The sequence below is a fragment of the Diadema antillarum genome, unplaced genomic scaffold (assembly GCF_040938485.1).
Source record: "Diadema antillarum isolate AM-2024a unplaced genomic scaffold, OU_Dant_1.0 scf00000141, whole genome shotgun sequence".
Taxonomy (NCBI): Eukaryota; Metazoa; Echinodermata; class Echinoidea; order Diadematoida; family Diadematidae; genus Diadema; species Diadema antillarum.
The window spans coordinates 2,978,471-2,993,641 of NW_027271030.1; the positions used below are offsets into that span (position 1 = coordinate 2,978,471).

The 15,171-nt window shown below is 38.1% G+C and overlaps 1 protein-coding gene and 2 non-coding genes across 3 annotated transcripts in view; all 3 read right to left on the reverse strand.

Annotated features, from left to right (window-relative positions):
- Positions 1 to 1,076: 1,076 nt before the first annotated feature.
- Positions 1,077 to 1,149, reverse strand: Trnak-cuu (transfer RNA lysine (anticodon CUU)). The gene has a single exon. It is a non-coding gene; the product is annotated as a tRNA-Lys (tRNA).
- A 2,211-nt stretch (positions 1,150 to 3,360) lies between these two features.
- Positions 3,361 to 3,433, reverse strand: Trnak-cuu (transfer RNA lysine (anticodon CUU)). The gene has a single exon. It is a non-coding gene; the product is annotated as a tRNA-Lys (tRNA).
- An 8,707-nt stretch (positions 3,434 to 12,140) lies between these two features.
- LOC139721290 (integrin alpha-8-like) overlaps positions 12,141 to 15,171 on the reverse strand; it is a 92,122-nt gene continuing 89,091 nt past the window's right edge. The window contains exon 29 of the mRNA XM_071632611.1: positions 12,141 to 13,400. Within this exon, the coding sequence (XP_071488712.1) occupies positions 13,308 to 13,400 (93 nt within the window). The 3' untranslated portion in view covers positions 12,141 to 13,307. The remainder of the gene's footprint in view (positions 13,401 to 15,171) is intronic.

Genomic DNA, 15,171 nt, shown 5'->3' on the forward strand with positions numbered 1-15,171 from the left:
AAAATTTCCTCACATATCCAGCTAAATTGCTCATCCGGATAGGCATCATCGCGTCAGTCCCTACATAGTCAGATAGCCGATGTCGAGAATATGTGTATCTGCTCTGGAGTGAGCCTTTACGGCTTTACAAGCATTAGGCAGATGAAGGAGAAGGAGGAGGAGGAGGAGGAGAAGAAGAAGGAGGAGGAGGCGGAGGAGAAGAAGGATGTTCTTCTTACATTCATGAACATTAAGACCCATTGCCAATCATGCCATTGCAACATTACGTTAGGGGCGCTCGTGTACACAGTTATACTGTGCGCTTCGCGTTCGGCTGGTCCCTTACTCTGCTGGTACAGTGCAGTGGTGAAATTATTAGTTAGCGACCTACCTAGTTAACCAATAAATCTATTTATGGGACTACACATTCGATTTACATTGTACGCCTTGTAGTTACATACTACAAGGTTTGTAGCATTTAATAGTAACAAAACACTTAATTAGAACCGAAGGCATATGGTTTAACCAGTGCCTCTACAATGGCTTACATCCCTCACAAATCATTTCAAGAGTAACAGCAAAGTAGGCTAAGTGAGATTTACTCACTGTTTACAGTCCAAGGCTGTTCTTCAACGTAATAGACTATCAACACACAGTCTACGGTGTATCTCCCTGCGTATGTGTAGCGTGCACGTGCGCGATAACATTAGTACACCTGTCATATTTGATAGCATCCTATCCTGTCGTCCTATTGGTCAATTTTCGATAATTCTCGATAATTCTCGATGGAGAATGAGATGCCGGCATCATTGATTGGCTTGGGATAATATTGCTATCGAAATTAAGCGAGATTTGTGAGTCTTATGTCTGGAACTTGTTTATGCAATATAGTTTAATTCCACTCTTTTGTAAGTACTTATTTATTAATCTGTTTGTATTTTTCATCGATAGACTAAATAATGATGATAAAAAGCTTAATTTCACGAAGTCTCAAGGATTCTCGATAATGTTGGAATCCGAGCTCCGTAAAAAATAATGGAATAAAAAATGATAAATAATAAGTCAGATTTGAAAAAATAAAAGAGAAAAATTTGAGTCGCCCAATGTGGGGCTCGAACCCACGACCCTGGGATTAAGAGTCCCATGCTCTACCGACTGAGCTAACCGGGCTTTCGCAAAAGTTGGCTGAATAATAGTGACTGGTTGTACAGGGTTCCAGCTTCGAGGGAGCCTCTTCAGCATTGGGATGAAAAATCTAGCAAACAAATAATCAAGCAAGCAAACTCAACTTATACTCAAACAAGCAGTGGGAAAGGAATGTGATGGAATAGCCATTCAAAAATATAAATAAGGAATATATAGATTTTAAAAAAAAAAACAGCAAGAAAAATGGTGGAGTCCAGTGGAAAAAGTGACACCCTTCGAGATGTAGGGCCTATTATTGGTAGCTCTAAATAGGTCCTGCTGGAAAGAACACAGTGCCCACAGTGTGAGAAACACGGTGTGAAATCTCTTCACACTGTTAAATTCGAGCGTTTTAACAGTGTGAACACGATGTGAGTCATCTGTACACAGTGTGAAACAAAACATTACTATCTGAACACTCTGTGATTGGAAGATTTAGAGCGATTTCACATTGTCGACTATTATTGTGAGCACACTGTGAACACACTGTGGAACACTTTGTTCTTTTCCAGTAGGGTAAAAATATATTCCATCGCCCGTTATATCACGAAAAGCTGCTTGTTGGGGTGAATAGTCTATGGATGCTTTTGAGTCATGTAAGGAACGGGTTAATTGTGTATTCACTGTAGGCCTATTCACGGCACTGCCGAAGCCGCGATAAAGACAGGTGACCTGATTTACCGCGTCTCCTTATCGTAAGGCGAAATATTGTAATCTATGAGGGACCATACGAGCTTCGGAAAAACAATTTATCAATAGGCCGAAGTACCGTATGTGATTTTCATCGCCGAGTTGAAATACACAACGAAAACTGAGATACAATTCCACACGTTCGTCTTCAATTACCGAATCTTTGAAATTTCATAACTTCCTTACCAGTGCTTACGTATAGATTTTCACTGTTGTAATCAGATTTTTTTCTTTGTTTTAAAGCCATTTGAAAGGAGCTGAGCGAAATTGGAGAAGAAAAACTTTGCGCATTGCCAAACGTATGACAGGGAAAGGGTGTGTTGATGGGGGTCATCCCACTAGATCGACACCCACGAGTCGTACAGCCCACGAGTTCGACATTGAAAACAGGTCCATGAGTCATACTGCTCACGAGTCATACAACCCATGAGTTCGACACTAGGCAAATAAAGCCCATGAGTTCGACGCCAGGTAAAAACAGCTCACTAGTTCGACAGACAACACGGGGCTGTGTCGGTCTCGTGGGCCTTGTTAATGTCGAACTAATGGGCTGTGTGACTCGTGAGCTGTATAATTCTTGGGCTGTATGACTTGTGAGCTGGATGACACGTGGGATCGGGGACGTGCACCCGTGTTGATAGGCCTACACCATTGGTTTGGCCTTTTCACTTCAAAGGAATCAAAGATCAACACATAAGAGTTGTTATTTACACGTAAAAACTGAGGAGCATCAGACAGAAGAAATAAATGAATGAATCCTCGTGATATACACATACACTGTAACAAGCTTAAGAGATATGACACTCTAGGCAGGGGGTATCGTAAATAATGTTTTCGTTTCTCGTCGTTTAACACAGAATTTGGTAATTTGCTGATGACGATCTTTCAAGAGGCGTCATGACATTTATTCCGCATGACTCATCAACAATAACATTGATTTCACTCTTTTGTTATATTGTTGTATAGGCCCTAGTTAACTGATTGATTGATTGATTGATTGATTGATTGATTGATTGATTGATTGATTGATCGATTGATCGATTGATTGATTGATTGATTGATTGATTGATCGATTGATCGATTGATCGATTGATCGATTGATTGATTGATTGATTGATTGATTGATTGATTGGTTGATTGATTACTCTATTGTCCACAATGAAAATTCTTTGTTCATTGGATATCACAACAATATAAACAGATACATTACAGGTACAGGTACACCACAGACAGACATAGCGCAGAATGCAACCGAAATTAACTCATATTAACATACACTATCACATACACCGTGACAACGTCATACATTAACCCAACGTTTACAACTATACAAAATCCATCAACAGAATTGAAAATTATCACTTTCATACAATCATTCAGCTCATGACAATGACAATAAAAGCTTAAGCTCTGAAACAACCAGGAGTTTATTGTCCTGCAGGTGATTCGATGAAGTTGTATTCCGATCTCCATTTAAAGAAAAAAAAAAGATAAACAAACCTGAGTCGCCCAATGTGGGGCTCGAACCCACGACCCTGGGATTAAGAGTCCCATGCTCTACCGACTGAGCTAACCGGGCTGCTGCGATAGATTCATGACACATAATGAGTGCTCGAACAGGTCAGCAAACATCAGAGGTTCCAGCTCGGACATCCTTCAGTACTGGGATGAAACAAACAAACACGAAGAAGTAAATGTCATGGAAAAGTCATTAAAAACAAATTATCAATAAATACATTTGAACAAAAAATGCATAGTCCAGTGGCAAAGGTGGCACCCTCCAAGATGTAGGTCCCAGTTCCGCATGAATCGCTCCATCGCCTACAGAACGCTAGTATGTGTGTGTGTGGGGGGGGGGGGGGACTGTAACACCTTATCTTTTGAATTTAACTTGTATAAGAAACGGATTCATACTAGGTGTACAAAAAGCATCTCCCACCACCTCCCTGGTAGTACTAAAACTATACATCAGATAACACTGTCATTGATATGAGTAACAGCTCAATAATGTACAATTTAGTTAGAGGTGATTTGAATATGAGAGCGTGAATCAGTTCCGTTAAATTCATGATTAATTTCAAAGCTAAGATCCAGATTTTGGTCAAATTTGAATCCTCTGTACAAAATTGAACTTTACACAAGAACCAATGATGTGTAGGGCATATGTGAGTGTGTGCTTGCAATGACCCAGAACAATAAGCATGAATACCACGAATACCACCATCTCAGAGCCCTGTTGACTAGGCTTCTACTCAGATTGCTCCAAGGCACATCCCAATGCTTTATCAATAATTCCTGATGAATTGCCCTGGAAACTGCTAGTCTGAATTCATGGTAAAGGGTAAAATGCATGCACATGAAAAACATAAGCACATGTTTTCATGTGCTTGCATTGACTACATTTCTGGACGAATAAAGACTAGCTGTGACAGTGGAATTCCTCGTGAATATGTAATTGAGCATTCCAACCATGCCAATCCTGGCCATTGTTCAGGACCATTGTCAGGGCGTTAACCACACACTGCCACACACACCAATTGACCCCTGTGCAAAATAAGAATTTTGTACAGAGGGTTGAAAACAGAACAAAATCTGAAACCTAACTTCAAAATAAATCTTGAATTTAAAGGGTGTGTACAGTTCTGGTCGAGGGGAAGATTTAGCTTTTAACGTTTTGTGAGATATTCAGAAACCACTCTATGAGATGTCAAAGAGCATGCAGTTCTAAGGGGTATCAAAAGTTTATTCGATGAAAATCGGTTTTGAAAAGGCTGAGATATCCAAAAACAAGGTGAAACAAAGCGATACTAATAAAGTTAGGGCATGTCGCCTTTTATTATTAGCACTATTTTGGATATATCAGCCATTTGAAAAGCAATTTTCATCAAATAAATCTTGAATCCTTCTTGAAAATACATGCTCTTTCATATTTCATAAGAGGCTTTTCATTATCTCACTTAGGAATGTTCAAAACATGAATCCCTACCTCAACCAGTACTGTACAGTCCCTTTAATGAAACGTATTTATGCTATTGTTATGTAGGCGTTAATACTTAGGTACGAAATAAGATAATACTGGTATAACTGTAATTGGACAACTACACTATTTAGCTATTGCTCATATCAATGTCAGTGTTATCTGATATATAGTTTTTGAACTATTAACAAAGGATCAAAAGTGGGATATGTTTTTTGTTTTTTGTTTTTTTGGTAACACCTAAGTAGTTACTGCACTGCCGTAGCCGCGGCAACAGTCATGTGACCTGATTTACCGCATTTGATTCCTTATCGTATAATCAAGCTAAATGAGATATGCATACATGTATATCTGAGATGTGGACCCCTATGGAAACCAGCTATGGTGATCAGGGTTCTCCTCCTCTTGATGTGAAAATAAAATCAATTCAATTATATATTTTTATGCTATATGAAATAATTATATAAGCATCCGTAATCTGTGTGGGAATACGTGCGGGACTATAGTTATGTGCGTGAGAAGAACTCGATTATCATTTATAGGCCTACAAGCAAATGATTGTTTCACCGTGCTGTAATACAAAGAAACTGACACAGTGTTACACGCATTCGTCTTCATTTTCCCCCCATTATATGAAATTATAATTTGACCGTTTGTGTCTGGGAGTGGGCATTCATTTTTATTTCTAAACTTCCTTGTGAAGTGAGTACAACATGTAACCTGAAAGTGGAATTCTCCTTCTTTAATTACGATTACTTCATAGACATAAAACAAACAGAAAAAAGACGAAATTGTTATTTACGATAACTCTAACATAGATATATTACTTGCATCTTTTAATGGCATGTTTAAGTTTCACGCTTTCAGTTTCACAAAACAATGACACTGTTCATAATCGCATATGTCAATTAGACAATGCAAAGATGTCATTGCCTCACAACACTTTACTTTCCCATTCATTTGTACTCTCATTATATTCGCCTAGGCATATTATATCACTTTTGTATTGCATTTTCGCTGAACGAACTTAGAAAACACTAACACACGTACACGCACACACGCTCACACACACACACACACACACACACACACACACACACACACACACACACACACACACACACACACACACACACACACACACATTCATTGCATTACTTGTGTATTTTCATCAGTGACAGTATTCTCAGCAATGTTTAATTTGTTTGAGAAATGGGCGATTTTGCTATATCATTCATTCAACTGTACCCAAAAATGTTGGTGCTTTCTGCTTTTCCCTTTATTTTTTATTATCATTTTCTTTCTTTCTTTCTTTCTTTCTTTCTTTCTTTCTTTCTTTCTTTCTTTCTTTCTTTCTTTATTATTTATTCATTTGGAAATTCAGCATAAAATACAAGCGGACATTGAGCACAAACAGAAAATCATATTACATGATAAGGTTGTGGTGGTTCTAAGTGCATACCGCTGGTTGCCAGGGGAGTTAATCACCGAGGCTCGAGGCCTTTCTCCCCGACCAGTGCATGCACCCAGAATCAGTTACAGTGTATACCAATGTAACACAGTTACAAACATTATCAAAATAATACACTATTGTCTTTTCATCTTGTTCAAACATCATACACTATTAAACCTAGATATCTGCCGCAAGGTGATGAACCACCTCATCTATTACGCCCTATATAGTTCCTATCATAGATTAAAAGTTTTAAACATTGAAGATTAGGACCCCACTACTGACGTCACTGTTTCTTTTAAAAGTGCGTCTATTTCCTTATTTTCTGTCTTTCATTAAAATTCCATTATCCTGTCTAAGAAATTCCAATTAGTTTGAACAGGAAGTAGCTTGTCCAAGAAACATTGAAAAAAAAAACCCAAAAACAAACGCACATTCACAGTCACAGACACAACACACCAAACCACACAGACAGACAGACACACACACACACGCGCGCGCACACAAGCAGAGTTGACATACAATACAATCATCTTTCCACACATCTTTCTCAATCTACTAAAAAAAAATGCTAACAACGCAGTAACTGCGGGAAAACAAGTCTGATCAAGATCACTTAAAGATTACTTTACCGTCTGGCGGCCATACAAGTGACTCGCATTATCATTTGAATAATTTGTAATCCTGAAATAATTTTAGCTCAAAGATGAATCAGACATCACGGACATGTTAGTTTGGGAGGTTAATGTTCTACATGTATTTCTTTTTCTTTACTTTTCCTCCGAGACTCTTTTGAAAGGATAATAAAAACAAACTGCGGCTAAGAGTCGCATAGAGAGACCAGAGTGTTCTTAACATTTTTTCTCTTTCTTTTTTAGATATTCATTGATCCTGTCGTTAATAATTGTTCAACAGAAATGTTAAAAGTGAGTGGGCTCCTCCTATCAATGAATGAAATCCCAGTGTGATTATTGCCTCTATGTGAAGAAACGTGTCACTGCAAGGTCCACGTCCATCACTTCAACAACCCCAATAATGTTGAACATGATATTGATAACTACCCTCCATAGTTTATTCATTTTAGTTTGGAATGATACTGTATTAACTACGCTACAGTTAAGGAATTGGTTCAGCTTCCCAATCACACACGCTGAAAAATGCAAATAGATGAATAAAAAATACAGAGAATATATACACACACACACCCACACACACACACCCACACACACACACACACACCCACACACACATACACACACGCATAATGTACAAGTAAAGAAACTACATGGTGCCATGAAGGATATTTTTCATACAAAAACTTGTTTTAATTTTTCATCATATTCTGCAATATATTTATGCGACAAAATCCAATACATGTGCACGTTTTACGAATATCACTATTACATTGTATTTAATATCATCATGACATTAATTGATTACACTGTCACTCTTTAAAAGATACAAATCAAGAATTAAAAAAAAACAGACAAAATGAGTTTAAAAGACTGATGAAAGAAATTGCGTACGCATGTACAAAAGATAAAAATGAGAAGTTGGAGACATACATGTACACACACATACAGATACAAACTTTGACAGATAATTTCCTGTTACTGTTCCTAAAAGTCCTTTTTTTACCCGACGGCATTTACTCGCAAGTAGAATAACCCACAAAGGATCTATTTGACTTTGACATGAATTCTGTAAAGATTATGTAACAGAAATTTCATGAAACGATTTTCAGCGCAACGTTCATGGTCATACGTTACTTAATCACTAAACGTTGATTCTGATAGGCCGCTTCGGATAACTCAAACAAAGAGATCATGTTCTTTCTTTCTCCACTCTCTGCTAGCTAATTTGTTTTTCCAAGTTAACTTCACAATGCGACTCCTGATTGCTTCAAGGGGAAAAAGGAGAATATTTCCCAAACGCTTCGGAGAAAGGCTGAAAATAGCCTCTTATCAATTCATCCTATGCCCTATTATCCACAAATAGAGTAAAACTTTGAACTTTAAAAACCCGGTAGCGCGGCGAGTCATGGGTGGACCATTCGAACATACCCGAGCATGGTATCCCAACACCACCGGGTCTTAAAGCCATAAGTCGCTTAAATATTATGTATATCAACAAAAGACTGAATGTCGCTTACAGAGAAAGAAATACAGTAACAACATAAAATATAAGCATCATTTCTCTACTATTTTCACTGACTCCGTCTATAATGCATGGCATCTCGAAGTGTTCTCACGTACAGAAATGCATTTCAATCATCTTGTGATTCACAGGATATCAACTTACAATATCCATGTATAAAAGTACTTTTTTTACACACAAAACTGAACTATACGTCATGGAGAAAAGCAAACGCTATACTCAATTTCAGTACTACAAAAGACTGAAAAACATAACTATATGAAAATACATAAGCCAAACTATAGATTAATGTCTAGAGAATATCCCATCAGAAAAGACGAAAGTATGTTTTGAAAAACAGAAATTTATACACATGATAGAGAGCACATATACATCTTATATCGATGACAAAATCATAACTGAGTAATACACATATTTCTGCATCAATTTTAATCAACGCACATTATACAAGAATACACACACTAAAACATTCTAATCATCACCCCTCTATTTCACATAAACCTTGTCGGCCTTATATCTGTAATAAATAAGATATTTCGTCTAGCAATTCAATTCATAATCATGACACGCGATGTTAAAACCAAAGCTAAAATTCAATAACGCCACATCGCAACAACAAAAAAGTAATAAATAGATAAATTTGAAGAAAAAAAAGGCATACTCACAATACATTGTACTTGACTATATGTACAAGGCAATGGCTCGTAGAAATACATTGTGGTAACAAGATTTAATTTCATTTTCTCTTTGTTTTCAGAGTATCTTTCCCCCTCCCTTTAAATTATCGCTTGCCTGACTATGCTTTAAAATTTCTGGCAGGCTGTAACACTTGTCATGATTTTTTTTTTTCCATAATTCATATGCGGGGTTGAGTAATGGTGCAAATGCTGCCTTCTGTGATGCTCATAGTGCATAAATGCATGAGAGGGTCAGATTGTTACTTGTGAACAGCACAAAACCTAGGTTGGCAAATTGGCAACAATGTGGCACAGAAATATTTCTTCCTCCCTATATTCATGTCAATTTGTTGCTCTTCAGTGTTTACATATAGTGCGTGTTCATTCCTTTCTCCTGAATTGTCTAAGACTTGGGTCATACTAATAATGGCTGCGTTGTGCCATCGAGGTGTTATCTACATTGGTGCCTTTGAAATCCTTTTGATGTTCATGGACAGCTGTACGTGCAGATCCTTCACGATTTACACACCATCATATCTACTATCATTTATATGCCCAAATTTGATAAAGTGTATTTTTGGCATTTATATATACTTGTGTGCCCACTGCAAACACCTGATAGATTTAGGGTCGGCTAGCAAGCATCACATACAAATGAAACATCACTTCATCATACTCAAAACTACATGTGCACCGATATACCTTCACAAACAATGCACGGTGAAGGATCAATTTGCATAATACTTAGAGTCACTATGTCAACATTTCCCATTCCAAGTTGCTGTTGTTGCTGTTGTTGTTGTTTTAGAAACAAATCTGTTTCAAATATCAAACATCACAACACTGTTATTTCTTCAGGACCTGCGAGTTGCATTTTATTTTAAGTCCCACACATGATATTATTGACAATGAAAGAGTTTAATAATTATTCCCCTCCCCTCCTCTTTCATCTTTTAGTGACATTTGCAAAACACACAGTAAGAGACATACCATAATTGCTTACAAATACAATGTCATTATGTGCAGCCACTTCATTAAAATCTTATGAACTGTGGCAAATGTGCGACATGGATCTGTACATTACACATGTAGCAAGACAATAGTCAATCTGTCTGATCTTGATCTGGCAGAAACATTTGAAATACCATCCCACGAAATAATGCATCGTGACAACAAAGTTGACTTGATGACATAAACATTTCAACTTTCATTCAGACGGTGGGGAGAGTGGCACATTTAACCCACTGCTGCAACCTGATATCCTAGCAACGGAGTTTGTTTGCAGTAGTATACAAGTTTTTCCCCTTCCCTAATAATTATGCATCCGTCACACAGTGAATTGGTTTCAGCTAGAGCCAAAGCTGCAATTTACTTTGTACTTGCGTGTGTGTGTAGCGCTGATATGGTACCTCTGTTACAAAAGACAGTATCAAAACCCAATGCATCTTTGTTTATCATGCACAGAGATACGTACATGTAGTATCACTTAGAAGCACCATGACCATCACTAACCCATCCTTCAAACCGATCGTTTGACTACTACTATTATTCGGTCCCCGGTTGTATGAATTGCTTGAATTTCTTTGACAACCCAAAAAATGTATAACATTTTCATTTTCTTCGTACGAGAGAAAATAATGTGCTTTGATGAAAACACAAGAGTACTGAAGATTCTAAATCAGCTTCTTCGGGGGGGGGGGGGGGGGGGGGGGTTGGAGACAGGAAAATCTTTGCATGCTCACCATCAAATGCAATGAACGTTTTTTTAATCAAACTTAAGCACATCTTAGCACATTTTCCATTTCCGTATCAGGTGTGGCCACCCAGGAAATTTGTTCTAAGCAGTGCTGGCAAAAGACACTTGTCATGAACATCACACTTTACATCTGGAGACTTCTGCATAACTGCATGCATCAAAAAACCTCATCGGGCAAAATATCGAGTTAGCAAAGCCAGCAGTGTTTATATCACCACAAACTTTATGAATTTGCCACAGACAAAATGGGCTATTGGTGAACTATCCCACACTCACTTGTTTCTGCAGTGTAAGCCTGCGCAGTCAGTGTCAAGTGTCATATAGATTAAAAAGAATAATAGGTACAAAATTGCAAAAGTCACAAGCAAATTATCAGCAAAATTTCATTTGAAAAACCATCCACGCCAGACATAGTTGGGAGGAGGAAGTCACTCGTTGCAACATGAGTTGATTTGAATAGGCTGCTTTGATTAGGCTCTAGTCTCTGCACCTAATTCTGTACATGTTAATAATAAATTTAAAGTATTGCACCTCTAACCTTTTTTTTTTAAAGGAGATACATTTATGGTTATGAAGACAGGAAGCTGGTAACAATTAAGCATTACAAAGCAGTGCATTTTTTACACATTTGTATATTTATGTTCCCTTCATTTTTACTCTCTTGAAGCAGAAAAAGAAAAATGGAACATTAGGAAAGTTACAAAAAAAAAGACAACTCACATTTCCCTAGTGTTAGAAAAAATCTTGTAGAGTGCATATGACAGTACAGTGAAAATCCATCTGTCTGGGGAAGGCTATGTTTACATTTGCTATGATTTGGTAATTCTAGAGACCTGACATTGAAACTGATAGAAACATGATACCAAAAATTCTCACTATTCATCAAGGCACTGATAAATTAATTTTTTTTTTCTGAAATGAGCACATCACAGACATTCCACATGGTACATATTATTTTAAATCTTTTGATTTCAAACCTGACAATTAAAATAAAAGAACATCACAGGACTTACAAAGTTTGGTTATAACAGGCTGAGGCTGTCACATTACTTACTGCTACTCCACATTACCTCTCAACACATATAAAATCTATCACTTTTGTAGCTACAGTCTAATGCACGCTGCATCAATTTACTTTCTACAAGCGAAATATTTGGTTTTCATCTCTACAGAGCTTAATGCCAGATCACACGAACTCTGGGTAACTTTGTGTAAATGTGGACCTTCATTATTATTCCACTATGACAGCAACATTTAGGCTGTGCTCCGAAAACCAGTGATTATTATGAAACACACGAGCTGCCAATTTCCACTCATGACACACAGAATGTTTACAACTGCAACTTGACTTGTTTGTCACACTTTACAAACAGCAGCCTAATTCATACATCATTTCTCATCATTCACTTTGAAATTCATACAATACAGTGTACATGCTTTCAAGCAACCTTGATACTGTAAAACATAATATTTTCACGAATTGGAGCCGATGGCCTTTTTCTCGGCATGAAATTTTCGTGAGTTGCCTCTAACATTCAGTGCATGTAGTGTAGACAAGAACTTTCATGTGCATTTTAATTTCACAAATCTTGGTTCTCGTGAAATTTGGGAAATTAAAATGCATGCAAACATTCCTCGTTTTACAGGAGCGGAAATGAGATTTTTTTTCCACATGTCATTAATTCTCTCTTTTTTTGGCATTTTTCCCCTCAAAATTAAAAAAAAAAAACCAACTTCCAAATCACTTCAGTACATTTCATGGATACAAAGACAGTTCAACATCTGTGCCATTCAATTTTCTTGATGACAGAATGATATCAAACAGTCAGTGCATCATTCACTGAAAAGAATGGACTCAATAAATGTTTTTGATCTGCCATTTCCACTGCACTCTTTCACCAACACGATCAGGCAGCTGATCATGCATACATAGAGAGTAGTCTCCGTTCAGGCAATAGCCTAAAAATCATTGTTTCTCAACACTTTCCAATAAACCCAAACCTCCAACGAAGGGCCTTTGCACGATCAAGCCTACATACAGTCATGACTTCAGTCCGGACACTCCTCCCTTTTGAAAGCTTCCTGTTTAAGTAGATCAAGTCGTATCAGCTTTCAAAAGACAAGCATTTCCCAATGAGCTCCAGTTCAAACACAGCTGCCATTTCACTACACACATATACAATATCAGTGAAGTCACAAGAATACCTCTACCAACAGTCTCGCCACTTTTTTTCTATTAACATTTTCTCGTGATTTTTTTTTTCTTTTTTAACTTGTAACTTTTTCTTTGAAAGGAAGAAAAAAAAATCGTCTCACTTTTTAATGATACATACATAGTACACTGTTTGGGACAATATCAATTAAAGCAACATTACAAAATGTGAAGGGAAGGTGGATTAGGAGGAGATGCAAACACACACTCAGTCCGGTGCGTCATACCGGCTCCCCGCTCTTTTCCTCGGTAGCTACCGGCGTGTACGGCTTGCCCTGCTCCTCCCCTGGCTTCTTGCGCTCAAAGAATCCACACTGGGATGGGAAGACACAAGATCATAGAAAAAATTGCTCATCAATGCTGTCGTTTGTGTACTTTTTCCACTTAAAGGTTGTATAAATGAAAACAAAACAAAACAAAACACTCAAAACAGAAGGCACGAGGGTTTCTGGAAATGACACACATCATTTGTGATAACCCACCTTAAAGGGACTGTACAGTTCTGGTTGAGGTGGGGATTCATGTTTTGAACATTCCTAACTGAGATAATGAGAAACCTCTTATGAAATATGAAAGAGCATGTAATTTTTACAAGGATTCAACATTTATTTGATAAAAATTGGTTTTCAAATCAATAATGGCTCTTTGCTGGCAATATGTTGTACTTGTATTGAGTGGAGCACGTTCCAAAAAATGTCGTCCAAGCACATTTTTCCTTCTTTAAAACCGTTCTGCTCATACCAACTTCATCCTCTAACTCCCTATGTATTAAAGTTAATGCTGACCCTTTCTTGGCTGTTTATTAGAATTCTACTTCTGTGTATCCTCATTATCAAATCATGTGACCGACTGAAATCTCATATGTGGGCACTCAAGTGACTGAAGTGCTTGGATGTATCATGTTGAAAAAGTAATTATACTTTGTACATTACAGGGAGACTTTGCATCAGCCATGTTGATTCACCTTTCACCCTCTGGACCCAAAGGGTGGGATTAGTGTGGTGGATGGGATTAGGGTGAAGGGATGGGGATTGGGCATGATTGATTTACTCTGTGTTTCCTTGCAGAGACTACAATGACTGAACATGTTTCAAACACCAAGGTGCTACTAAAGGCATTCCCACTTGCCCCGGACCACTGAGATTCCCTCCTTGGCAGGTAAAATGGAATGGCACCTGTCCGGGTAAATGTGTTTGACACTAGTCTCATCACGTATGTGAAAATGTTGGGTATGATTCTTTTTTTGGGGGTGGGGTGGGGTGAGGGGGAAGGAAGAGGAGTTGGAGGGTGGTGGTGGTGATGGGGAGGGGGGGAGGGGGGTAATGCATGCCCGGCAGATGGCTTCCCTGTTGAAAGTTTGGATTTCACAGCATAGGCCATAGATAAAGATTTAAATGGATATCATGAATGGCCTTTAGACTGTTCCGTCAACAACAACGAAAAAATAAGTTCAATCACTTCAGTCACCGCCTCAGAATAACATTACACTTCACTCTTATTGCTTGCTCACTGAAGAAATCATACGCATGTTTCACAAATCCCTCTCCAAATGAAATGATGATGTGACAAACCATGGCATTAACTGATTCTACAGCTGTATCTATTCCGGGAGAGGGAGAGAAAACTGCTACTTCTGCGTACTTACCATCTACCACAGAAAAAGTGGGTGGGGAGCAGATAAGCAAAGGAGAAACAAGTAATTACATGGACTGAAACCTACAACTGTCGCTTTTGTGTTAACGTGGCAATCTACGAAAGATCGAGTAGCCCACAAGAATCTCGGGTCATACAAATGTAGGTGGGGTGGGGCGGGCAAAATAGAAGGGGGACAACTAGGATTAATGCGCCTGCACCCCCTTTAAGCAAAATAATTGATTAACCCGTTAAAAAAATAGTCCCGGGTATACACAGACAGGTGTCTATGGGAAATGCGTGTTGTAGCAATCAGCCTGTCTTCAACAGGTTAATTGTACATTTCTGACAGATGTACGATGTGTAGATCACTTGCTCCCAAGTACAGGGAAACAGGGAAAAGAACATATGTGACCCGCGACAACGGTTTCAGGCAAAAGTCGCAAGAGCAAA